The following is a 25,408-nucleotide window of genomic DNA, read 5'->3' as shown; positions in this document are numbered from 1 at the left end:
CAAAAGTTCCAAGACCTAAGCAATTTCATCTCCATAGGCCAGTCATCTCCAAATCTAGCCCTGCAGGCAAGAGTAAACTCCTATTAACCTGCATTTTACCCATCTGGTTCCACGGACTGCCATTCATTAAACCCATTACTACATCATGCTATACCCTAATTTTATAAAAATGTAAATGGAAAAAATGGTTTTCAGCAACTCACAAGATAGGATACTTTATCCATTAACTCAGATTCTCTAAAAATCAAAGTTTTATTGCCTCTGGCTTCCTCTCTTTCGGGCCAAAGAAAGTTTCCGTTTTGTTTCGCTTGATTTAGTTTGGTTTATTCTTCCTCAGTAAAAATGAAAAAGGATAGAGAACGCAACATAAATATCCCCCAAAGGAGGCTTGTAAAATAAATTACGAAAGAGCCATAAACTAAAATACTTCACAGACATTAAAAATAAAGTTTTCTTTTTAGACTAACAGTATGGGAAGATAGTCAAAACGTGCTAAGTAAAAAACCATGATATAAAACTGTACCTATGACACACACATATAAAGAAAAGGTTAGAAGGAAAAAGATAAAATATCCAAAGCAGTTGTATCAGGGTAGTGATATTACAAATGACTTTTTTTTTCATACCTGTACATATTTTCAAATTTTCCATGACAGAATTGGCAATATGCTTCTCAAAAATGAGGATAAAATGATATTTGGTTGAGCTAATCTTTCTAGAGAAAGTGAGGCACAAGAAAATGGGTAGACCAAATATCTATAGTTATTAGCTTTATGTGCATTCTGAGAGCCTAACTTTCCTTCTGAATAAAACAAGGTTGTTGTTTGTATGTGCCATACAGTTGATTTCGACTCATCGTGACCCTATGTGCACCAGAGTAGAACTGTGCTCCATAGGGTTTTCAGTGGCAGATTCTTCTAGAAGTAGACTGCCAGGCCTTTCTTCCAGAGTGCCTCTAAGTGGACTTGAACCTCCAGCCTTATGGTTAGGAGCCAAGCGCATTAACCATGAACACCACCCAGGGACTCAAAATAAGGTTAAAAATACCTAAATCTCAAGGTTATTGTGAAGATTAGATTAAATATTATACGTAAAATCACGGGACATATAGTAATACATAATTATTTCCCCTCTCATACCTTGCCCCATCTTTGTATTCCCAAGTTAAATTAAAAATATATATATGTATATGTGTACACATATATAAAATTTTTTATATAAGACATTCTAACAATAGTTATGATTTTTTTTTTAAGTTAGAATATTTATCCTTCCCTCAGAGACTAGGATTAACAATCAAGAGAGCACTGGTTTGTTATCTGATAATTCTTCACACAGAAAAATTTCTTTTGACCAACCAGACCATATAGAGATTGGCTTGAACAATCTTGCTTTAGCTTCCCCACCCTTAAAATGGGAACATGGACTTTGGCCACTATCAAACATAACTCTATGAGGTATAGAGGGTGAGCTACAGATTCAGATGCCTCAATTATAGCTCTACCTCTTCTACCAACTAGTTGTGTCACCCTGTGTTGCTTAAACTGTGTCTTAATTTTCTCATCTATAAAACGAAAATAGTAAAAATACCTACTTCATAAGTTTGTGGTGAGGAATGAATGAAATAAATCACATAAAGCACTTACAACAGTATGTAGTTACACCTAGTGTGCATTACAACACTTACAACAGTGCCCGTATGAAGTAGGAACTCAGTAAACAGTGTACACTGAATAAATGAAAGGATCAAACATTTACTCTGAAAAAGGAGCTAGGCTATTTTTCACACAAGCACAAAACCTTAGTCACTGCGCTGTGTGACAGCAGCCTCTAATTTATGGTCCTATGGGCTTTTTTTTTTTTTTTATGGGCTTAGTCAATAGTTTGATTTAGCTTTGGGCATTCAGACATGGCCCCACCATCTCCCACTTGACTTCTAGGTTCATGGTTGTTTCGAGGAGGCAGGCATGATGCATGCATTTCATTTACTCACCATTCCATCATCTGCCCTACCGTGCCAAGTACTTACAGTTTGCAAACAGATTGGTTTCAAGAATATAAAGATATTTGGAAAATCTAGGGAATAGTAAACCTCCTATTTTTTTTCTCCTGATAATCTCATGGGCCTGCTCTCATTTCTAAATATTCTGATTCTCAGAGGATCCCTAACTCAAAGGCAAAACAGTTAAGTCTTGTTCTGGCTTGAAGAAATGCCATGAACTTTGCGTCCATATGAAACAGAACTTCCCTTAAAAATTCATGGACTGCAACTCAAAGAATATAAACAACATCACTGAATTGTGTGTGTAGAAACTGCTGAATTGGTTTTACGTTTTGCTGTGAATACACTTAACGAAAAAAATATTTAAAAAAAAATGCATGAGCTGTGCTTAGCTTTCATGGGCCCCCAATAAACTGTCTTCATTAAGTGCTCCTTCCTCGTCTATTAAGATGTCACATTTAACAGCAAAAGTAGGTGGAAAGAGACAAAAAAAAAACGTAGTTCTAGAATATATGTGAGAGGTAGTCTGAGGAAGGGTTGAGCCCAAGTTCAGATCATGGATCCAACACTCAAGATCTGTCACCTTGGACAATTTGTTCAACCTCAACTTTAGTTTCCTTGCTCATTCTAGTAAGTTAATAACTGTACCAACTACCTCATGGTGGTCGAGAGGATTAAACGGGGCTTAAAGGTCTGAGCAATGTATACCCTTAGTAAATTACAGCCTTGTTTATTACCATTTGATTTTCTACATTTTCCCCCCAAATATTTCTCTCCTCTTTTGTAGAGAGTACAGAACACTTCTGTAATGCCAGGCCTCATTCATAAAAGCATAAACGTCTCTAAGCCCACTGCTTACCTGCCCAAAGCAATTGTTATGTCTTTCTCTGAGACTCGTAATCTACCAATGCGTCCCTTATCTAATTCTTTGAGCTCCTTCATGCTTCTCTCTGCCTTCTGCAGGTTGAAATAGGCCTCTCTGCCAGTCAAACAGTCAAGGAAAATGCCAGGCACACAAACGAAGCCCCAGTGGCCAGAGACAGCAGTTGATAACCAAAGAGGGCCCCATGGGAAAAAGGAGCAGTATTTGAAAAGGTGCACTTAACTAGGGGCTCCATTCTCCAGCATTCGCTGTTGAGAAGGAAGAATTCTTCACAAAAGAACAAGGGCCTTGGGTGTCCTGTGGTGGCTGCCTGAATCCAGGGCTGGGGCGGGTGGCAGGCCTCTGGAGGCATGAACGGAAGCTCTAAGTTACACTAGATTTCCTTTAGAGGCATTTCACTGTGCGATAACATTTCTTCATTTTTCCCAAGTTGGTTCCTCTGAACAGATACAGAGAGGAACTAATTCTGCTGAAAGGGGCTTTTCCTGGGCCGTTTAGAAAGTCCAAGCAAAAGCAGGGCTTTGTTGAGTGACTAACAGCAGGAAGGAAAATCCCTCCTTTTCTAGTTCCCTCCTTTTCCCTCTGCTGAGGGTATTACAGTAGAAGACCACAGATCAGATTTTACAAGGTGATCATCAGTAGAGAAGTGGTGGTGCAGTGGTTAAAGCACTCGGATACTAACCAAAAGGTCAGTGATTCGAACCCAGTAGCCGCTCCATGGGAGAAAGATGTGGCTGTCTGCTTCCATTAAGATTTACAGCCTTGAAAACCCTATGGGGCAGTTCCACCCTGTCCTATGGGATCGCTGTGAGTCAGAATCGACTCAACAGCCATGGGTTATTTGGTTTTAGAGAAGGGGAGGTGTAGAGAAAAGAGGCTGGGGACAAACAGGCTCAAAGAGTGCTCACGATTATTCAAAAAACATGAAATGCCCTTAGCAGTTTTCAAGAGAGATGGTCTCAAAAGGCTGCCAAAATCACAAGCTTTTTGAGGAGAGGCACATTTAACTGTCCTCTGGGAACACGGAGAACTACTTCTTTTATCTATTTTGCTTGGCCTGTGGCTTCATGAGCAGTATTATCAACAGCATTTCAAAAAAAAAATAAAATGATGGTTCCAATCACCTGGGGAGCTTTTAAAAAGTCTCAGTGAACAGGCATACCCCATACCTATTAAATCTAAATCTCTGGGGTGGGGCCCAGACATCAGTGATTCTTAAAGCTCCCCAGGGGATTACGATATGCAGCCTCATTTGCCAAACAGTGCTTTAAATGACCACCCATTTTCTCCCTTCCTGCACCACCCCTAACCACAGTCATGCATGTCCTCGTTTTTCTGAAACCTGCCCCCACATCATTGCTGATACTGGTTTTCTTGGGTGCCCAGTGAAGACAGACTCAGACAGACTTCCAACTGGCTACCTGGGGCTAGAAATGTGCTCCCAGGGAGATCCCTCCCATGGCTAAACTCATGGTGGATAGGAATAGACACAGGAGGGAAGTTTACACACTACCAGGTGGAGATAAGAGGTTTGTGGAGGGCTTGTGTTTTGGAACAGAGCTACAGGGTTTTAGCTCAATCTCCCACCCTAGGTGTGAGAGGACTCATCTGACATGTGCGGCCTGCAGTCCTGACCCCTGGACCCCGCAGGGAAGGAAGGATATTGGTTCTGCAGGAGCCAGGCTACTCCCAGAGTGTAGTAGAGCATGATCAGCGTTTCCACAATTTCCTTTGCCTCCCTGTTTGAGGTTGTGTTTACCTTCCAGGTCAGCAGCGTGCTCCTGGCTGACTCAGCATGTTTCTTGGCCTGAGCTGGGAGGCCTGGGGAAATTTAAGGGTGGGTGGCAAGAAAACAAAGATTAAAAAGACAGGATTCAGTGAAAGACACTCATGGGAGGAGAAAAGATAGCAGTTTGATTATTACATGATCTACAGTAATGGTTCCCAAACCTGGCTGTGCATCAGAATTATCTGGAGAGCTTGTTACAAATACAGATTCCTCAGGCCTACTAAGTTGGAATCTGTAGAGGAAGGGGACCCAAGAGACTCAACATCCCTGCATTCGTTGGTAGACCTTGTTTGGAAACCACTGAGAGAGACAGGGAGGAAGCTGAGTATCCCTCTCCCAGTTCTGACGCTAATGCCATGTGACCTTTTCATCTCGCAAAGCTTCTTCCATGCTCCAAATGTAGACTGAGAACAGTAATTACAGAAACGGCCCCTTACCAAACACATCGAGATACTGCGAAAACCAACGAGGTTATGTCACAGAGTGCTGTGCTTCTATAAATACAAGAGCTTATGAATGCAATTACCCACATCTGGAGAGTTTTTCAACCCAAGATGAAGCTAATGACACTAACTGGTCACACACATATGAAAAGAATCTAAATTCTAAATGCCGTGAGGCCCTTCACTGAGAAGATAAAGGTTTTGTCTCCTTGTTTTCTACCTAAGGATGGTATTCTTGGGCACTGAGTGGAACCACTACTTGTCCAGTTAACAGAGGGAGGCTTGGGAATGTTCAGCTTGCCAGATTATTTCTTTAACCTCCAGCCTCGGTTGTGTCTAGTGATCCCTGATGGGGAAGGGGAAGCCCTGGGGAAACCAGAAAGGCCATCAGAGGATATACCCTAGGAATTACCCTCTTCCCTCCTGAAAACTGTAAGGGTTGGTGTTCACTTTCAGCCTCCTCTCTGCATGCACCCAGGGCTGATAAACACACCCACCACTGCCACGTAGGCCCAATATGCTCCCAATCCTGATGCCATAGTCCTCTCTTCACAACCCCAGCCCCACATCCTACTCAGCCTGCACACTGCCTTTGGCCCTTGGAACTTGGTTTCATGGTCTGGGTGCAAGCCAATGGCAATGGGGCTAGTTTGAAAAGATTTGCCTTTTGATGCCTGTGTCCCTCACATGTTCCAAATGTGCTGGACCTCTTTAATGAGTTGCAACAATGGGAGGGGACAAAGCCTTCTCTGGAAAAGCCCTGAAAGTGATCCGGAAACCACAAAGTCTTTGTAGAACACTCAGAGACAACATGTTACATAGGTCTCAACTGGAAAGAAAATAGACTCTGTCTCTCCCAAGGAAAGGGCTGTCCTAAGTTACCAGACAGCAGTGGCTCTCTAAGCAACTGTGCACCATAAACACCCTGTTAACATGCAGATTCCTGGGCCTCCATTCACAAGGTGGAAGGTGGGAAGTAAGAATTCACATCTGTAACAAGCACCCTAAGTGACACTGGTACAGGTAATCTGAGAACCACATTCAGGAAAACACTGAGTTAGTAGAACCTTTTTACAGGAAGTGAGGAGCCCTTCTAGGTCTTGAGGAAGGAGCAATGAAGTAGTAAGATCACAAAAAGCACTGTCTGTGACACCCTGGTGGTGTTGTGGTTAAGAGTTTGGCTGCTTACAAAAAGTCAGCAGTTCAAATCCACCAGGTGCTCCTTGGAAACCCTATGGGGCAATTCTACTTTGTCCTCTAGGGCCACCATGAGTCAGAATCGACTCGACGGCAATGGGTTTGGTTTTTTGTTCCGGGGACGTCAGAAGCTGGTGTTTCTACTTCAGGGGCTGAGACAATAAAGTAGGTAACTAAGAGAGTCTTTTTTTCAAGCAGGTTGTTTTCCACAACCAGGCAGCCCTTGGGAATGTGTCATTAAGAAGGGCAGCCTCCAAATTCAGGTGCTTCCCTGGAAACTGGAAACATATGCAGGGTTAGGAGGAGAAAGAAGGTGAAATGGGAGGAGTTACTGAAAACCACCCCCTGAATCAGCACAACCAATCCTCTGGGCTCACTGTTCTTGCTGTTGTCGTGTACCATTTAGTGGATTCCGACCGCAGAGTTGATTCTGACTCCTACCAGCCCTATATGACAAAGTAGAATGGTGTCATACGGTTTCCTAGGCTGTAGTATTCACCAAAGCAGATCACCAGGTGTCTTCTCCTGAGGAACTGCTGGTGGGTTCAAACTTCCAACTTTTCAGTTAGGAGCTGCATGTTTAACAACTGCGCCACTAGGGCTCCTTATGAAGTTCATGGAAAAGGTAAATATAGAGAGATCAGAGTTTAATACTGGTTAACAGAGGTGGCGGGGGATGGGGGAATTGCTATTTAGGAAGCATTGAGTTTTTGTTCATGGGGTTGGAAAATTGGCAAAGGACAGTGGTGACGGTTGCACAGCATGACTGATGCAATTGATCTCACTAAACTGTACATGTGAGAAATGCTGAGCTGGCAAACGTGGAGCCTGTAGCACCACAGGCAGATGTAAGCGTACATTCTCATTTTTCTCCCATATTTTTACAACAGTAAAAAGAGGCAATTAAAGTAACAGCCTCTATCTCGCTGGGCTGTGACAAGGATTAATTTAATTAATTATAAAAAAGGATTAAACAGTGTCTGGCACAAAGAAATGAAGTGATACTGAATAAATATTCGCTTTTTTTTTTTATCATCATTAAAAAAATTTTTTTTTTTTTATCATCATTACTGGAGCCCTGGTGGCTCAATGGTTAAGAGCTTGGCTGCTACCAATAGGTCGGCAGTTCGAATCCACCAGCCACACCTTGGAAACCCTATGGGGCAGTTCTACCCAGTCGGAATCAACTCGATGGCAAGAGGTTTTTTTTTTTTTTACTGTACCAACCAACAGTCTTTTATACATTCTGCTTTGCCAAGGCCTCACATTCTCTCATATTGTTGATCCCAGAACCCCATTCTATCAATTACTCCATCTTTTAAAACCTTCAAACTCTCTCTCCTAACTGGCTCCTTCCTCTCCACCAAAAATCTTCCTGGGCCTCCTAATCTTAGAAAATAGCTTCCCTTGACTTTTCTGCCTTCTCTGGCTGCCCTCCTATTTTTTCATCACACTTTCGGTACATAAACCCATTGCTGGTGTGTCAAATTCTGACTCACAGCGACCGTTACGTAGCAAGTAGAATATGTAGTCTACTAGTCCCTGTTCCTTCCCATCCACTTTCCCCTGGTTCTTGGGATCATTTCACAGATGCTGTTCTCCTAAAGTTCCCAAAGACCTCCTAATAAATAAATCCAATTGCTGTTTCTGAGGCCCCATTTTGTTGCAGTACCAGACACTCTCATCTGCTTGGCTTCTCCCCTTGGCTCCCAAGGCACTGAACTAACTTAATCAGTTGCTACCGAATTGGTTCCTACTCCTGGTGGCCCCATGTGTATCAGAGTAGAACTGCACCACAGGGTTCTCAGTGGCTGATTTTTTGAAAGTAGATAACCAGACTTTTCTTTTGAGGCACCTCTGGGTGGACTTAAACCTCCAATATTTCAATTAGGAGCTGAGCATGCCACCTGATAGCACCACCCAGGAACTCTCCACTAACTTGGCTCTCCTTTTATAAAAAACAAAAAAGACCTGTTGCCACTGAGTTGATTTTGAGTCATGGTGACCCTACATGTTACAGAGTAGAATTGAGCTCCATAGGATTTTCTTGGTTGTAAAATTTCTGGAAGCAGACTGCCAGGCCTTTCCCTCGGTGCACCACTGGGTAGAACTTTCTGTTAACACCCAAGTGTAAACCGTTTGTACCACCTAGGGACCTCTCCTTTATAAATCTTCTCTAATTGATTCTTAGCTAATTTTTTACCAGGGTGTTTCATTCTCTTTGTGAGTCTCTGAGTGGTGCAAATGATTAATGTGTTCAGCTGCTAACTGAAAGGCTGGAGGTTCCAGTCCACCCAGAGATACCAAAAGAAAGGCCTGGTGACCTCAAAAAAACCAAAGCCAAACTCTTTGCCATCAAGTCAATTCTGACTCATAGTGATCCTACAGGACAGAGTAGAACTGCCCCACAGGGTTTCCAAGGAGCGGCTCAGTGGATTTGAACTGGCTACTTTTTGGTTAGCAGCCGAGCTCTTAATCACTGTGCCACCAGGGCTCTGCCTGGTGGCCTACTTCCAAAAAATCAGCCACTGAAAACCCTTCAGAGCACAGTTCTACTCTGACACACATGAAGTCTCCATGTTTTTTTTCTTTTTCCTCCTCTTCCATTAATGTAACCATTCCCCATGATTTGCCTTTCAGCTACTTCCTCTTCTTTTTCCCTCTCAGAGGTATAATCAACTCCATAACTTCAACCTCGGCCTCCATGCTTATAATTTCCATTTCCTCTCCCAAGTTCTGATCTCAAATATTCTTTCATGCTTATGATTCTCCTTCTCTCCTCCTGAGTTCTGCCTCCAAATTTCAATGTTATATTTTAAATCACTATATTAGCAACAACAACAACAAACCTGGCCCATCATCCCTCTTCCCAGACCACTTCCTGTTCATGACCTGCCAGTCTCTGAAAGCGGCACCTTGTGGAGCCTGAAACTTGAGGACCAACTTTGGGTCTCACTTTTCCTCACCCCCAAACCGAATGCCATGTCCTGCTAATTCTTCCTCCACAATTTTTTTTTAATTATCATTTTTTCAATAGGTAATACATTTTCAGAGGAGCCCTGGTGGCACACCAGTTAAATGCTTAGCTGCTAACCAAAAGGTCAGTGGTTTGAACTTACCAACTGCTCTGTGGGAGAAAGATGTGGCAGTCTGCTTCCATAAAGATTAAACCAAAAACCGAACGGTAGCTGGCTCAAACCCATCAACTGCAGCTGAGCTCTCAACCACCTCACCACCAGGGCTCCTGTGTAAACATTACAGCTCTGGAAGCCCTACGGGGCAGCTCTACTCTGCACACATGGGGTCACCATGAGTCGGAATCGATTTGATGACAACAACATATTCCAATGTGTGTATGTACTAGTTCTCTATTGATGGGCTGATGCAAACAATACTTCAAAGAATAATAATGCACACATCATTTCATAAGTGTGCAATTTAGGAAATATTCCCAGAAGCAGGATTTCTAGTTTAAAGGCTAAGTGTATATGTCCTTCACAGGTTCCTGAATCCTCACCTTTTCACCTATTCCCACTGTCACTAGTCTAGTTCCGGACCAAGATGAGTGAAGTAGCTCCTGTTCTTGCTATCACTGCTACATTAATCTTTCCGAAAGGGCGCTTCAATTTTTTTCATCCTTCTTGCGGAAAATCTCCAAAAGCCCTCCTTGCCTATAAATTACAAGCTCCTTACAAATAAATTACAAATTCCTCGGCCTACATTTAAAACCCACTGTGGTCTGGGTGGTCTGCCCATCTACCCCTTTGTATCCGCCTTCCCAGGTGCATTTTACCAGTCCCAATCTTAGCCAGACAAGTCTGCTCACTGCTTTCTAAACAAACATTCAACTTAGCCACCTTTGCCCATGCTTTTTTTCTTCATCAAAAATGTCTACCCTGAGTAGAGGCAGGGCCAAGATGGCTGACTAGGTAGACGCTACCTCAGATACCTCTTGCAACAAAGACTCGGAAAAACAAGTGAATCGATCACATACATAACAATATACGAACCCTGAACAACAAACACAGATTTAAAGAGTTGACCTGAATGACAGAGACGGAGAACGAACAAATACGGGGAAGCAGCGACTGTTTTCGGAGCCTGGAGCCAGCGTCCCAGTCAGGTAACCTTGGCGCCGGGCTTAGGACTGGGCCCAGAAGAGCTGAACACAAAATCTTGTGACGGCGCAAACAAGGGATGCAGCCCTACCCCCCTGAACTGACCCCGGGAGGGGGCCCAGCCGGTCCGGGCAGGCGGCGTGGTGACGCGGCTGGTGGGAGAAGTCCCAGGAGGCAGTGACTGGTTTTGGAGCCAGGAGCGCAGCGTCCCAGGAGGGGAACCTTGGCGCCGGGCTTTGGACTGGGCACAGGGGAGCTGAACACGGCATCTACTCATGGCACAAACACGGGGTGCAGCCCTACTCCCCTAAACTAACCCTGGGAGAGGGCCCAGCCAGTCCGTGGAGGCGGCGCAGCGACACGGCTGGCGGGACGAGAAGTCCCTGGGAGACAGTGACTGGTTTTGGAGCCAGGAGTGCAGCGTCCCAGCAGGGGAACCTTGACGCTAGGCTTTGGATTGGCAGTGGAGGATGTGACCGTGGCTTTAGCGGGCTAGACCCTCGGGGGCAATCTCCACGCAGCCAGCATACATAGGCGACAGATAAAATAGTCATCCCAAGCAAGATAAGCAACTCTGGCTATGTTCCAGGGTGCTACTCTACTGTTTTTCTGAATCCCCCGCCTCCCCTTCCCAGGCGGCTTCATTAACATTGGAATTTCCTGAGCCAGAGGGACAACTGCTCCGGCTCTGCGGCGGCTTTGCTTTTCCCTTTTTTTTTTGGTCTTTTCCTAACCCATTCTTCCGGCCTGAGAGAAGCAACCACAAAAAACCCAGAGACCAAAAATCCTTCCCTAATTGGACTAAAAACACAGAACCAGCTCCAGTCAAGCATATATGATCCAAATCTCAGGCTTTCATCCTTACAGGGAACAAGGTGGTGGTTATAATCCAAAGGCAGTTCTGATAGGGATCTGACTGCATTTTTTTTTTAGCGGATTTCCTGGAAAAACAAGTTTCCCAGGTCTGATATCTCTGCTTATTCAACAGAGCCCTAACTGACCCACAACAGGGAACTGAGGGCTGAAGCTCCCCCAAGACCACCTAGCCTCTTGCCTTAGGGTTCTAAGGAGGGTGACACCTACCAATCAGTAGAGGTACTTGCATTGGGGGCCTAAGGTACAGCTGCAGTGCCCTTCCACCAAGGTGCTATAGGAATAGAGACACACCTACCTCACTGACACTTGGGGGAAGCCTGTCAGCAGTTTGGAGGGTGAACCCCAGCTGCTAATAAAATCTGGTGCACACAACTATCACCACTACTTCTCGAGGTGGATAGGTGTTAGGGTGCAGCACACACTTGATGACCCAAAATCAGATTCTACTCAAAAATAGTGAATAGTCTCAGGCATATATATCTGGCAACAGCCCAAACCAGCTGGTAATAGGTCATAAGTAAGTAAAGGGCTACAACAAACAAGACAGCACAATCTAGTAGCCCATCCACGTATATTGAAAGAAAACAAAACAAGATAAGACTCAGTGAGCAATTATAGAATAAACCACTACTATATCTTTTTTATATCTTAGTGATGGCTTGGAGACAGCAGTCAATATCAAACCACATAAAGAAGCAGACCACGACAGCTTCTACAACCCCCCAAACAAAAGAATCAAAATCTTTCCCAAATGAAGATACAATCCCAGAATTATCAGATACAGAATATAAAAAACTAATTTACAGAATGCTTCAAGACATCAGGGATGACCTCAGAAACAAAATAAGGCAAACTGCAGAAAAAGCCAAGGAACACACTGATAAAACAGTTGAAGAATTCAAAAAGATTATTCAAAAACATAGTGGAAAAATTAATAAGTTGCAAGAATCCATAGAGAGACAGCATGTACAAATCCAAAAGACTAACAATAAAATTACAGAATTAAACAACGCAATAGGAAGTCAGAAGAGCAGACTCAAGCAATTAGAATGCAGACTGGGAAATCTGGAAGACCAGGGAATCAACACCAACATTGCTAGAAAAAAAATCAGATAAAAGAATTAAAAAAAAATGAAGAAACCCTAAGAATCATGTGGGACTCTATCAAGAAGGATAACTTGCGTGTGATTGGAGTCCCAGAACAGGGAGGGGGGACAGAAAACACAGAGAGAATAGTTGAAGATCTGCTGACAGAAAACTTCCCTGACATCATGAAAGATGAAAGGATATCTATCCAAGATGCTCATCGAACCCCATTTAAGATTGATCCAAAAAGAAAAACACCAAGACATATTATCATCAAACTTGCCAAAACCAAAGGTAAAGAGAAAATTTTAAAAGCAGCCAGGGATAAGAGAAAGGTCTCCTTCAAGGGAGAATCAATAAGTTCAGACTACTCAGCAGAAACCATGCAGGCAAGAAGGCAATGGGATGACATATACAGAGCACTGAAGGAGAAAAACTGCCAGCCAAGGATCATATATCCAGCAAAACTCTCTCTGAAATATGAAGGCGAAATTAAGATATTTACAGATAAACACAAGCTTAGAGAATTTGCAAAAACCAAACCAAAGCTACAAGAAATACTAAAGGAAATTGGTCAGAAAGCCAATAATATCAGATACCAGCACAATGCAAGGTCACGAAACAGAACACCCTGATATCAACTCAAATAGGGAAATCACAAAAACAACTTAAGATTAATTAAAAAAAAAAAATGCTCATAACAGGGAATCATTGAAGTCAATATGTAAAAGATCACAATAATCAAAAAGAGGGACTAAATATAGGTGGCATAGAACTGCCAGATGGAGAGTGATACAACGCGATATAGGACAACACAAGTTAGGTTTTTACTTAGAAAAATAGGGGTAAATATTAAGGTAACCACAAAGAGGTATAACAACTCCATAACTCAAGATAAAAGCCAAGAAAAACGTAACGACCCAACAAACATAAAGTCAAACACTAAGAAAATGAGAATCTCACAATTTACTAAGAACAACGTCTCAGCACAAAAAAGTAAGTGGAAAAATGAAATTGTCAACAACACACATAAAAAGGCATCAAAATCATAACACTAAACACTTATTTATCTATAATTACGCTGAATGTAAATGGACTAAACGCACCAATAAAGAGACGGAGAGTCTCGGACTGGGTAAAGAAACACGATCCATCTATATGCTGCCTACAAGAGACACACCTTAGACTTAGAGACACAAACAAACTAAAACTCAAAGGATGGAAAAAAATATATCAAACAAACAATAAGCAAAAAAGAAGAGGAGTAGCAATATTAATTTCTGACAAAAAAGACTTCAGACTTAAATCCACCACAAAGGATAAAGAAGGACACTACATAATGATAAAAGGGACAATTGATCACGAAGATATAACCATATTAAATATTTATGCACCCAATGACAGGGCTGCAAGATACATAAATCAAACTTTAACAGAATTGAAAAGTGAGATAGACACCTCCACAATTATAGTAGGAGACTTCAACACAACACTTTCGGAGAAGGACAGGACATTCAGTAAGAAGCTCAATAGAGACACGGAAGACCTAATTACAACAATCAACCAACTTGACCTCATTGACTTATACAGAACTCTCCACCCAACTGCTGCAAAGTATACTTTTTTTTCTAGCTCACATGGAACATTCTCTAGAATAGACAACATATTAGGTCATAAAACAAACCTTTGCAGAATCCAAAACATCGAAATATTACAAAGCATCTTCTCAGACCACAAGGCAATAAAACTAGAAATTAATAACAGAAAAACTAGGGAAAAGAAATCAAATACTTGGAAACTGAACAATACCCTCCTGAAAAAAGACTGGGTTATAGAAGACATCAAGGAGGGAATAAGGAAATTCATCGAATGCAACGAGAATGAAAATACTTCCTATCAAAATCTCTGGGACACAGCAAAAGCAGTGCTCAGAGGCCAATTTATATCGACAAATGCACACATACCAAAAGAAGAAAGAGCCAAAAGCAGAGAACTGTCCCTACAACTTGAACAAATACAAAGTGAGCAACAAAAGAATCCATCAGGCACCAGAAGAAAACAAATAATCAAAATTAGAGCTGAACTAAATGAATTAGAGAAGAGAAAAACAATTGAAAGAATTAACAAAGCCAAAAGCTCGTTCTCTGAAAAAATTAACAAAATTGATAAACCATTGGCTAGACTGACTAAAGAAAAACAGGAAAGGAAACAAATAACCCGAATAAGAAACGAGAAGGGCCACATCACAACAGACCCAACTGAAATTAAAAGAATCATATCAGATTATTACAAAAAATTGTACTCTAACAAATTTGCAAACCTAGAAGAAACGGATGAATTCCTGGAAAAACACTACCTACCTAAACTAACACATTCAGAAGTAGAACAACTAAATAGACCCATAACAAAAAAAGAGATTGAAACGGTAATCAAAAAACTCCCAACAAAAAAAAGCCCTGGCCCGGATGGCTTCACTGCAGAGTTCTACCAAACTTTCAGAGAAGAGTTAACACCACTACTACTACAGGTACTTCAAAGCATAGAAAATGACGGAATACTACCCAACTCATTCTATGAAGCCACCATCTCCCTGATACCAAAACCAGGTAAAGACATCACAAAAAAAGAAAATTACAGACCTATATCCCTCATGAACATAGATGCAAAAATCTTCAACAAAATTCTAGCCAATAGAATTCAACAACATATCAAAAAAATAATTCACCACGACCAAGTGGGATTTATACCAGGTATGCAAGGCTGGTTTAATATTAGAAAAACCATTATTGGAATCCACCATATTAATAAAACAAAAGACAGAAACCACATGATCTTATCAATTGATGCAGAAAAGGCATTTGACAAAGTCCAACACCCATTTATGATAAAAACTCTCACCAAAATAGGAATTGAAGGAAAATTCCTCAACATAATAAAGGGCATTTATGCAAAGCCAACAGCCAACATCACTCTAAATGGAGAGAGCCTGAAAGCATTTCCCTTGAGAACGGGAAGCAGACAAGGATGCCCTTTATCACCGCTCTTATTCAACATTGTGCTAGAAGTCCTAGCCAGAGCAATTAGGCTAGACAAAGAAATAAAGGGCATCCGGATTGGCAAAGAGGAAGTAAAATTATCTCTATCTGCAGATGACATGATCTTATACACAGAAAATCCCAGTGAATCCTCCAGAAAACTACTGAAACTAATAGAAGAGTTTGGCAGAGTCTCAGGTTATAAGATAAACATACAAAAATCACTTGGATTCTTCTACATCAACAAAAAGAACACTGAAGAGGAAATAACCAAATCAATACCATTCACAGTAGCCCCCAAGAAGATAAAATACTTAGGAATAAATCTTACCAAGGATGTAAAAGACCTATACAAAGAAAACTACAAAGCTCTACAACAAGAAATTAAAAAGGACATACTTAAGTGGAAAAACATACCTTGCTCATGGATAGGAAGACTTAACATAGTAAAAATGTCTATTCTACCAAAAGCCATCTATACATACAATGCACTTCCGATCCAAATTCCAATGTCATTTTTTAAGGTGATAGAGAAACAAATCACCAACTTCATATGGAAGGGAAAGAAGCCTCAGATAAGCAAAGCATTACTGAAAAAGAAGAAGAAAGTGGGAGGCCTCACTTTACCTGATTTCAGAACCTATTATACAGCCACAGTAGTCAAAACAGCCTGGTACTGGTACAACAACAGACACATAGACCAGTGGAACAGAATTGAGAACCCAGATATAAATCCATCCACATATGAGCAGCTGATATTTGACAAAGGCCCAGTGTCAGTTAATTGGGGAAAAGATAGTCTTTTTAACAAATGGTGCTGGCATAACTGGATATCCATTTGCAAAAAAATGAAACAGGACCCATACCTCACACCATGCACAAAAACTAACTCCAAGTGGATCAAAGACCTAAACATAAAGACTAAAACGATAAAGATCATGGAAGAAAAAATAGGGACAACCTTAGGAGCCCTAATACAAGGCATAAACAGAATACAAAACATTACTAAAAATGACGAAGAGAAACCAGATAACCGGGAGCTCCTAAAAATCAAACACCTATGCTCATCTAAAGACTTCACCAAAAGAGTAAAAAGACCACCTACAGACTGGGAAAGAATTTTCAGCTACGACATCTCCGACCAGCGCCTGATCTCTAAAATCTATATGATTCTGTCAAAACTCAACCACAAAAAGACAAACAACCCAATCAAGAAGTGGGCAAAGGATATGAACACACACTTCACTAAAGAAGATATTCAGGCAGCTAACAGATACCTGATAAAATGCTCTCGATCATTAGCCATTAAAAAATTAGAGAAATGCAAATTAAAACCACGATGAGATTCCATCTCACTCCAACAAGGCTGGCATTAATCCAAAAAACACAAAATAATAAATGTTGGAGAGGCTGCAGAGAGATTGGAACTCTTATACACTGCTGGTGGGAATGTAAAATGGTACAACCACTTTGGAAATCTATCTGGCGTTATCTTAAAAAGTTAGAAATACAACTACCATACAATTCAGAAATCCCACTCCTCAGAATATACCCTAGAGAAATAAGAGCTTTCACACAAACAGATATATGCACACCCATGTTTATTGCAGCACTGTTTACAATAGCAAAAAGCTGGAAGCAACCAAGGTGTCCATCAACGGATGAATGGTTAAATAAATTGTGATATATTCACACAATGGAATACTACGCATCGATAAAGAACAGTGACAAATCTCTGAAACATTTCATAACATGGAGGAACCTGGAAGGCATTATGCTGAGTGAAATTAGTCAGAGGCAAAAGGACAAATATTGTATAAGACCAGTATTATAAGATCTTGAGAAACAGTATAAACTGAGAAGAACACATACTTTTGTGGTTACGAGGAGGGGAGGGAGGGAGGGTGGGAGAGAGTTTTTTACTGATTAGTTAGTAGATAAGAACTGCTTTAGGTGAAGGGAAGGACAATATTCAATACACAGAAGGTCAGCTCAAATGGACTGGACCAAAAGCAAAGAAGTTTCCGGGATAAACTGAATACTTTAAAGGTCAGCGAAGCAAGAGCGGGGGTTTGGGGACTATGGCTTAAGGGGACTTCTAAGTCAATTGGCAAAATAATTCTATTATGAAAACATTCTGCATCCTACTTTGAAATGTGGCATCTGGGGTCTTAAATGCTAACAGGCGGCCATCTAAGATGCATCAATTGGTCTCAACCCACCTGGAGCAAAGGAGAATGAAGAACACCAAGGTCATACGACAACTATAAGCCCAAGAGACAGAAATGGCCACATGAACCAGAGGCTTACATCATCCTGAGACCAGAAGAACTAGATGGTGCCCGGCCACAACTGATGACTGCCCTGACAGGGAGCACAACAGAGAACCCCTGAGGGAGCAGGGGATCAGTGGGATGCAGACCCCAAATTCTCATAAAAAGACCAGACTTAATGGTCTGACTGAGACTAGAGGAATCCCGGCGGTCATGGTCCCCAAACCTTCTGTTGGCCCAGGACAGGAACCATTCCAGAAGACAACTCATCAGACATGGAAGGGACTGGACAATGGGTTGGAGAGAGATGTTGATGAAGAGTGAGCTACTTGTATCAGGTGGACACTTGAGACTGTGTTGGCATCTCCTGTCTGGAGGGGAGATGGGAGGGTAGAGAGGGTTAGAAACTGGCAAAATTGTTACGAAAGGAGAGACCGAAAGAGCTGACTCATTAGGGGGAGAGTAAGCGGGAGTATGGAGTAAGGTGTATATAAGCTTATACGTGACAGACTGACTTGATTTGTAAACGTTCACTTAAAGCTCAATAAAAATTATTAAAAAAAAAAAAAAATGTCTACCCTTTCACTCTGCCTACCCAAACCCTACTCATTTTTTAAGGTCCTGCTTGAATGCCAACTCCCCCCTTGAATCTATTACTTACCACCCAACTTTCCCAAGGCACTTTATTTAAGAGCTTTATTTACATCAGAAACCCCAGTGGCGTAGTGATTAAGTGCTACAGCTGCTAACCAAAAGGTCAGCAGTTCGAATCCACCAGGTGCTCCTTGGAAACTCTATGGGGCAGTTCTACTCTGTTCTATAGGGTCGCTATGAGTCGGAAACGACTCAGGAGCAATGGGTTTTATTTGAGTCAATTAAAGGGCATTTATCTTATAATGCCTTCAATCGTAGTATGTCTCCATCTATCTCACCTTCCACACTAAGCTGTAAGCTCTTTGAGGGCAGGCTATGCTTCTGTATCTTAGAGTTCCCAAAGCGAGTCTCACAGTGCTTCACGTGCAGACGTTTCTCCCTGAATTCTCACTGAATGACTGTTTATTGACAGAAATTAGCCTTTTGGTTTGACCCCCATGTGCTAATGCTTGAAAAGGCCGAGGCAAGTGAGGAAAGCAGGTTTGGTGGCTGAACAACGTGCACACGTGCAGTGAAGCATGAACCCGCAACGACACACATACCCCGCCTACACGGAAGGCTGGCTCATAAATTCTGTCCATTTTAAAGCAGTTACAGGATTAATGACAAAAAAACTAAGTGGCGCTCAGCAAGCACTTCATCCCTCTTGAAAGTTAATGATTTTTAAAAGCCTTAGTCATTTTATTCCATGGACCACAGACTCTTTAAAAAGTTAAAGATGAGTACTACTGTGGAAAAAAAGTGCGCTGGGCTATTCTCAGAGAAGACCCACAGTCCAAGTCTACTGGAGAAAAACTTCAGGCTGGGCATCACAAAGTCTGGGTTCAAGGCTGGGCAGTTATAGTGCGTGGGCACTTCATCTAATCAAGCTCTTTTTCCCATCTACAAGCAAACAAAAATCTCTCCTATACAGGAAAACTTTTTCCCTCCAACTTAGTACCCCAAACGTGGTTCTCCACTCAAGCAGCAGGAAGAAGTGAATGAAGGAGAAAAACATGATGTTCTGCCACCTTTTTTGGTACAAGCTATTTAAGGACCTTGATTCAGCCTAGAATCTAATAAGTACAACTCAAAGTCAGTGTGTGGCCGATGACAGAAAGGGTTGATTTCAGAAGATGAGGGCCAATTTCCTTCCATAGTTCTGACAAAGTGATCTAACCAAGCCAATGGAGGCAGCCCTAGGTTCAGACAAAGCTCTCTGTCAAACATTTCCTGTATCCTTCTACTCCTTCCCCTCCAGGTCAAGCCATCATCATCTAAAGGCTGACTTCCAGCAAGAGTCACCTAGCTGGTCTCCCTGACTCTGGTCTCCCAGGAGCCAAGTATCATACTTGTTAGAGCCAAGTCTAGTGCTGATGGATGACCTACCAATTGCCAAATCCATGCGTCTCTCTTCAGCTTTTACCTTATTTGACTGTCTACCATCTACAACTGTTGAAACCATGCTGCACTTCTTTTTAAAATCTTCTCACCTCCCTTGAGACGGCCCCTCCTGATTCTTTCCTTCACTGGCTTCTTTTCTGCTACCCATTGGTAAAGCTATTGTTCCTTAGCCTTCTGTCCTCTGCCTCTTCCTCTCTTTCGACATACTGCTTATAATCAATCTCATCCACTTCGATGGCCTCAACTTGCTCCTATTTGCTACTTACTCTCGAATTGACAATTTTCCCAGCTCCAGACCCACTTTTCAGTTGCCAAGCAAGGAATGTCAACACGGTTGCTTCACAGGCACCTCACACTGGCCATGACCTAGCTACTGAAATCATACTCAGTAGCTTCCATGAGTCAACAGACATTCATTGAGCCCTGACTGCAAGGTTCCTGCCCTGATGCAAATTACACTTGTGTTCCAGTTTTAACAAACAGATTCCTCCCCTGTCCCTTCTAGTAGCACCATTTCTCTGGAATTAGGGCCCTGCCTTTCCCCAAGCCAGACCTCCCAGTACTTGAGTTCCACCCTTGGAACACCAGTCCTATTACTGGGCCTGCCTCCTTGATCCTGGTGGCATATCTGCCTGTCCTTTCCCTGTTGACCTGTGGCTGGAAGCTTGGATACTGTCCTTTGCTTATTTGCAGTTGCTGACAAGTCCTTTAGCCTATCTGTACCTCAACATCCTTACCTGCAAGCTAAGGATAATAATAGTGTCATCTCCCTCCAGGGCTTATTGTGAGGACCAAATGAGACTAGTTTGGTACCCATTAAGTACTCAATAAATGATCATTAGCATCATTATTATTTTTATTACTGAGGTCCCCAACATACTATCTTAACCATGGACTTTCCCCACCTCTTGAGGAGGTATGAGTTTGAGGCAGAAAGGAACTTCTCCTCCCATCATCCCCGCTACTGTGGCTGTGTGTGGGCTCAGTTCATCCCTCAAAGGCTCGCCCACCTACACCCAACTGTGGAAATCCAGTACCTCTCAGCGTCAGGTAGCCGTGAGCCAGGTTAGCCAAAGCCTGTGCACATTTCCAATGTTTTTCCCCAAAAATAATCCGAGAAAGGATGACACAGCGAATCAGCTCCCGGTTTGCTTGAGTATTCTGTGGAGAGAAAAAAAGTTATTATTTTTTTTTTTTTCTGGAAAGGAGAAATATCTCCAGCCCACGTTCTTCTCACTAGAACACACGCCTGAATTCACCTTACGTCTTTTTTCTCTTCTCTTTCCTTGCCATCCCACGTCCAAGCTATCAAGTCCTACTGGCTCCATCTTAATCCTAAATCCTCAAACCAAGCTCTTTTCCTCATTTCTGCCATGAGTACCTAGTCGAAGCCACCTTCATCTTTAACCTGCCTGACTACAACAGACTCTCTTTACTGCTTTCTCTTGCCCCTTGGCCTACTTTCTTCATGATAGCCAGAGTAATTAACTTTTCATTGTGGAAAATTTTCAAAATATATAAAAATAGACAGCATGGACAATGAATCATTCGGCTTCATTATCAGTTATCTATTCATGGACAATCTTGTTTCATATCTATACTCCCCATCCACCCATCTTCCCCTTCTACTATTCTGAAGCAAATTTAAGACAGTATATCATTTCACCTATTAATATTTCCTAAATATCTCTAAAAGATAAGGACTTAAAAAATTACTTAAAAAAAAAATACCATCATCTACCAAAAAATTAACAATAACAACCTGCATTATGTAGATGACATAACCTTGCTTGCTGAAAGTGAATAAGACTTGAAGCACTTACTGATGAAGATCAAAGGCCACAGCCTTCAGTATGGATTCCACCTCAACACAAAGAAAACAAAAATCCTCACAATTGGACAAATAAGCCACATCAAGATAAATGGAGAAAAGACTGAAGTTGTCAAGGGTTTCATTTTACTTGGATCCACAATCAACACCCATGGAAGCAGCAGTCAAGAAATCAAAAGATGCATTGCACTGGGCAAATCTGCTGCAAAAGACCTCTTTAAAGTGTTGAAAAGCAAAGATGTCACCTTGACGGCTAAGGAGCACCTGACTGAAGCCATGGTGTTTTCAATCACCTCATATGTACACAAAAGCTAGACAATGAATAAGGAAGACCGAAGAAGAACTGACACCTTTGAACTATGGTGTTGGCAAAGAATACTGACTATACCATGGGGTGCCAAAAGAACGAACAAATCTGTCTTGGAAGAAATACAACCAGAATGCTCCTTAGAAGCCAGGATGGTGAGACTATGTCTCACATACTTTGGATGTGTTGTCAGGAGGGATCATTCCCAGGAGAAGGACATCATGCTTGGTAAAGTAGAGGGTCAGCGAAATAGAGGAAGACCCTCAAGGAGATGGACTAACACACAGTGGCTGCAACAATGGGCTCAAGCATAACAATGACGGTGAGGATGGTCCAGGAACGGGCAGTGCTTCATTCTGTTGTACAGTGGGTTGCTGAGTCGGAACCAACTCAATGGCACCTAACAACAACCAAAAAATTAAAAATAATACCTTAATATCAAATATGTAGTCTCATAATTATTTCATAAATTTTTCATAAATTATTTCATAAATTTTTTTTTTTTTAGTTTAACTCAGAATCCAATTATAGCCCACATGAGATCAGTTGACAGATCTCTTAAGTCTCTTTTTATCTTTAGGTTCCCCCTCCATTATGGATTGAACTGTGTCTCCCCCACCCCGCCCCAAATATATATTGAAGTCCTAATCCCTAGACCTGTAAATATGACCCTATTTGGAAACAAGGGTTTTCTTTTGTTATATTAACGAGATCATTCTCTTGTAGGGTGAGTCCTAAACCTAACCCTTCTAAATGGTATTTTATAAAAAGAAAAAACACACAGAAAGACACACGCAAAGGGGAAGACAGACACTACGTAAAGACATGTTTACAAGCAGTCAAGGAATAAGAAGAAATGCCAAGGTTTCAAAAGCAGAAAACAAGGCTCATCCCCTAGAGCCCAGAGACAGAGCAAGAGGGAGAGACAGAGAGTGCTTAGCCCTGCTGAAGCCCTAATTCAAATTCCTAGCATCCAGAACTGTGAAAAAATAAATTTCTGTTCTTGTAAACCACCCACTTGTGGTATATTTTGTTATGGCAGCACTAGGAAAGTAAGACACCCTCCATCTCTCATTCTTTTTTGTACAAATTATTTGTTATTTGTTAATTCCCACAGATGTGAATTGTGTTGATTCAGCATGCCCCTCCATTCTCTGTTCTGCCTTTGTATTAGCGGTTGGATTTAGAAGACTGATTAGTTTTAGGTTTAGTATGTTTTTCTTTTCCCTTTTTAGAAAGACTAACTTTATAGGTGGTGGTATGTTCTTTCCAGGGCTTTGAACGAGTTTGTTCTGGTTCAGATCCCTGCTGAGAATTTGCATTTCCACCCCATTTTAACAAGATCTCCAGGTGATTCGTATAGATTCTCATCTTGTTAAAATGTAGATTCTGATTCAATATATCTGGGGTGGAAATGCACATTCTCAGCAGGAGTTCAAACCTTAACAAACTGGTTCGAAGCCCTGGTTCTTTCATCAAAACACAACTAATATTTTGTCTCTCTTTTTCTGATGTTATAAGAACTGGATGGATGAATTCATTAAGAGACTGTAAAATGCGTATATGGTAATTCTAGCATTCTTTTTTCACTTATTAGCTAGTATAATCCTATAAAAGGAAATTTCCCTTCATCTACCCAATAGTATAGTTCATATTAGAAAGGGAGGACACATGATTTATCCCTTCCCCTTATTTGCCAGCTTTCAACATAATGAGTTCATTCACTAGTATCCTCTGATGGTGACCCGATAGGGCTTTTTATTAATTTACAGATTTTTAGATATACTTGATATGCTAGTATAATCTTTTTTTAATTTTTTTTTTTTTTTTTTGTGCTTCATTTTTTAACATTGTGCTTTAGAGGAAGGTTTACAGAGCAAACTAGTTTTTCATTAAACAATTAGTACACATTATTTTGTGACATTGCTTGCCAACCCCACATGTCAACACTCCCTTTCTCAATCTTGAGTTCCCCATAACCAGCTTTCCTGTCCTCTCCTGCCTTCCCGTCCTTGCCCCTGGGCAGGGGTGCCCATTTAGTCTCATTTTGTTTTATGGGTGGTATAACCTTTTAATATAAATTAGACCACGTGACTCTCCCATTCAAAACCTTCTGAGAGGTTCCCACTTTTTATTCTAAATAAAATCCAAAGTCCTTATCATGGCCTCCAAAAAAAAATAAACACATTGCCAGCAAGTTGATTTCGAGTCATAGCAACCCTACAGGACAAAGCGGAACTGCCCCATGGGGTTTCCAAGGAGTAGCTGGTGGATTTGAACTGTCAACCTTTTGGTTAACAGCTAAGCTCTTAACCACTGCGCCGCCAGGGCTCCATGGCTCTGCATAACATGGCCCTAATAAGCTCCCTGACTGCACTTACCGCTCTCTCAAGCTCTGTGAAAGGCATACTGACCAGCTGTTCCTCAACATGACAAACTCATTCTAACTCAGGGATCTGCACTTGCTATTCTCCCTGCTTGGATACTCTCCCATGTAGGTCACTCTCTCATTTCGTTCACCTCAGAGAGATCTTTCTTGGCCACTCTACCTGAAACAGCCTCTCACCACATCGCTTGCTATCCCCTTACATGTTTTATTTTTTCTTCATAAAACTTAACCTCTATCTGATATTGCATTAACTATGTTTTCCTTGTTTGTCTATTATCTGTCTTCCCAAACAAAAGATAAGTTTCTTGAGGACAGAAGTTCATTCCCCATGTTCACTGCCATATGTCCTGTGCCTGGCACAGAGAAGGGATTCATTTATTTGCTTAACGAATCATCTCTCTATCAGCAAGGATAGGGATGTGGTGAGGGAAAGAGCTGCCCTGCCCCTAGAGAAATGATAGGCAGAGCTCTCTTAGAAATCATAAAATTGCAGCGTCAAGTCACAGATTTCAGGGACTTTAAAAACGCAACCATCTTTCGGCTGTACCAATAGGCAAAGTTAGGCATTCATTTCCTGGTGAGGTGAAAATAGCACATCAAGGACTCAAAAGCCTGGACTTTCAGCCCTGGTTCTAATGTTTACTGAATATGTTGCTTTGGCAAAGATCACCCTGAGTCTGCTTTCTTTTCTGAGATTTGGAAACCTATCCCACCTACCTCATAGAGTTACTGTGAGGAAAAAATGAGTCAGCATCAAAGTGATCCAAACTTGTTAAGCGCTATGTAAATGTAACCAGCTTAAAAAGCGGTGCAGGTACAGTACACCTCACGGGGGTCCCAGTGGTACAGGTACAGTACGCCTCACGTGGGTCCTGGCGGTGCAGGTACAGTACGCCTCATGTGGGTCCTGGTGGTGCAGGTACGGTACGCCTCATGTGGGTCCTGGTGCTGCAGGTACAGTACGCCTGGGTCCCAGTGGTGCAGGTACAGTACGCCTTATGTGGGTCCTGGTGGTGCAGGTACAGTACGCCTTATGTGGGTCCTGGTGGTACAGCTATAGTACGCCTTATGTGGGTTTCAGTGGTGCAGGTACAGTGTGCCTCAAGTGGGTCCTAGAGATGCAGGTACAGTACAGTTCCCTC

The 25,408-nt window shown here is 41.9% G+C and overlaps 1 protein-coding gene across 7 annotated transcripts in view; it reads right to left on the bottom strand.

The window, feature by feature from the left end:
- The window catches only part of TTC23L (tetratricopeptide repeat domain 23 like), an 81,281-nt gene that overhangs the window by 47,316 nt on the left and 8,557 nt on the right, over positions 1 to 25,408 (bottom strand). For all 7 annotated transcript variants that reach the window (XM_049862081.1, XM_049862077.1, XM_049862066.1 and 4 more), the window contains exons 4-6: positions 20,777 to 20,900; positions 4,550 to 4,706; positions 2,862 to 2,987 (exon numbers count right to left, since the gene is read on the bottom strand). In XM_049862081.1, coding sequence (XP_049718038.1) covers positions 2,862 to 2,987; positions 4,550 to 4,706; positions 20,777 to 20,900 — 407 coding nt within the window. The remainder of the gene's footprint in view (positions 1 to 2,861; positions 2,988 to 4,549; positions 4,707 to 20,776; positions 20,901 to 25,408) is intronic.

Source organism: Elephas maximus, chromosome 2 (assembly GCF_024166365.1).
Source record: "Elephas maximus indicus isolate mEleMax1 chromosome 2, mEleMax1 primary haplotype, whole genome shotgun sequence".
Lineage (NCBI taxonomy): Eukaryota > Metazoa > Chordata > Mammalia > Proboscidea > Elephantidae > Elephas > Elephas maximus.
The sequence above is the reverse complement of the archived record's forward strand: the minus strand, read 5'-3'. Positions and strand labels throughout refer to the sequence as shown.